The sequence below is a fragment of the Ochotona curzoniae genome, unplaced genomic scaffold (genome assembly GCF_017591425.1).
Source record: "Ochotona curzoniae isolate NIBS_2020 unplaced genomic scaffold, NIBS_Ocur_1.0 scaffold_1852, whole genome shotgun sequence".
In the NCBI taxonomy this organism is placed as follows: Eukaryota; Metazoa; Chordata; class Mammalia; order Lagomorpha; family Ochotonidae; genus Ochotona; species Ochotona curzoniae.
The window spans coordinates 35,347,350-35,349,282 of NW_024467087.1; the positions used below are offsets into that span (position 1 = coordinate 35,347,350).

General features: G+C 49.7%; 1 protein-coding gene across 1 annotated transcript; it reads right to left on the reverse strand.

Moving 5' to 3' along the window:
• Positions 1–279: 279 nt before the first annotated feature.
• Positions 280–1,151, reverse strand: TCEAL5 (transcription elongation factor A like 5). The gene has a single exon (XM_040999855.1). It carries the CDS (start codon positions 1,149–1,151, stop codon positions 519–521), a length of 633 nt encoding a protein of 210 aa, XP_040855789.1. The 3' UTR covers positions 280–518.
• Between the last annotated feature and the right edge of the window lie 782 nt (positions 1,152–1,933).

Consider the following 1,933-nt stretch of genomic DNA (forward strand, 5'->3'; position numbering starts at 1 on the left):
TGATCTGCTTCCTACTTGTGGAAGGTAAGCTTTATATTGCTTTCTTATTTTGTTTCTCTCCTATTATTTCCTTAATGATGAAAGTACCCTTTGTTTTAGGGAAAACATAAAAATGAGAGAAAAACAATAACCCTTTTCAGTCCTACCACACAGAGAAGCCACTGGTCTTGAGTCTACTCCGTTGCTTAGTTTTCCCTATACATGAATGTATTAACAAAGTATTGCTGTTTTTTTTTATTTCAAAAAGAAGCTGAGGTTGTATTTGAGGTTTCGAAAACTTTTTTTTTTTATTATGGTGTTACAATGTGCCATAAACATTTCCTCCATGCTCATGAGTGGGAATCCTCTACCAAAAGAGCACTGTAGTTGAGTCAAAAGTGTGGTGGTTCACAACAGTGACACCTAAAGACAAGTATCAGCGTGTAAGGTTAAAGCAAGAGCCCTGGCAAACGCCGCCCAGGGAAAGCAGGGCCGGCAAGACTCACACATTACATAAATCAGAATTCAAGGCAAAAGCATTAAACATAGGGAACATCTTCGAAATCTTTCTGGCCCCTTCCTCCTCCCCGCACGCCCCGCAAGCCTCGCTGGCCCCGCTGGCCCCGTGGAGCGAACGGGTCTTGAATCTCTGTTGGCATCCAGTGGAAACCGCCCATTTTCTGCTTTTTCCGCAGCTCCTCCTGCGCCCTGGACACGTCGGCGCACTCGCTCAGCATCTCCTCGCTGCTGGCATGCCGGTCCTGGAAGTCCTCCTGGCACTCCCTGGGGGAGTCGTCCGTGCCCCGGTCCGTTTTCCGTTTGGCTTTGCGGGGCACGTAGTCTTCGGCCGGGCGCTTCTCAGCGGCGCGCCGCTCGCTCTCGGGCGGCGCCGCGGGGGCTGCGGGCTGGCCCTGGGTAGGGGGCTGGCCCGCCCCGGACGCCCGACCCTGCTTCTCAGGCTGGCCCTCCTTGACTGCTCGGCTCTCAGCGCCCGGCGCGCCCTGGTCCCCTAGCTGTCCCTCGCTCTTCCCCTTGCCCTTCCCCATTTTCAGCTTTTCCTCCTCTGCATTTCCTTCATCTTCGGTACTTTCTTCGTCTTCCAAAATTTCCTCATTTTCTAGGTTTTCTTTGTTTTCTGGCTTTCCTTCCTTTTCTTTGTAGAATTTTTCCATACTGAGTTTATCCCTCCTTTGCCTGCCCTAGGAGACAGAAGACAGGATACTAAGGGCTTAAAGAGATGAAACAGATACCTCTAATACTTGTTGCTGATTTAGGATTCTGCCACCCTATCCCATCTTCTAGCTGCACATTACTTTTTTTACACTCCTTTCACACCTATCCACATGAGAAACTTGCACAGGCACCTGCCCTTGCATTAAAGGGGAGGGGATATGCTGAGAATTATCTATGAACCTACAGGTCCCTAACTTGGCTCTGATGTTGGCTGAATCAAGTTTAACTGGGCATCCTTTGCAGGAATCCTGGGTGATTTTCTTTTCTCTTTAGCCCTCAACCAGAAGACTTATAAAACTCTAGCCAGAAGAATATCACGGCAGATTTTTACATGTCAAGGCTACTCACATCCCCAAGGGTCACCACAGACACCACATCTCTCTCTCTTTGTCTCCTCTCTCATCTCTCCTCCCAAGCCCCAAAAATGTGATTCCCTCAGGGTCCTGATAGTGGCCATTTATCCTGAACCAGCAATAGGGATGATTGGAGGGGAGATCTCCAGGAATGACCTCCCAACTTCTGCTCTAGTTTGAACATTCTTTTTCCCCCAGGGTCCTGCAGCAGTTACCTTCTCCCACTGGCCGGCACTGATACTGGAAATGCTGGCTTTTCTGGTCTGGGCTGCTGTCCCCAACCACAGAACTGAAGGCCTGCACAGAGACAGAGACAAGTGGGGGAAGAGGGATTGAGAAAGTGAGTAACTGGTAGCTGGGACACTGAC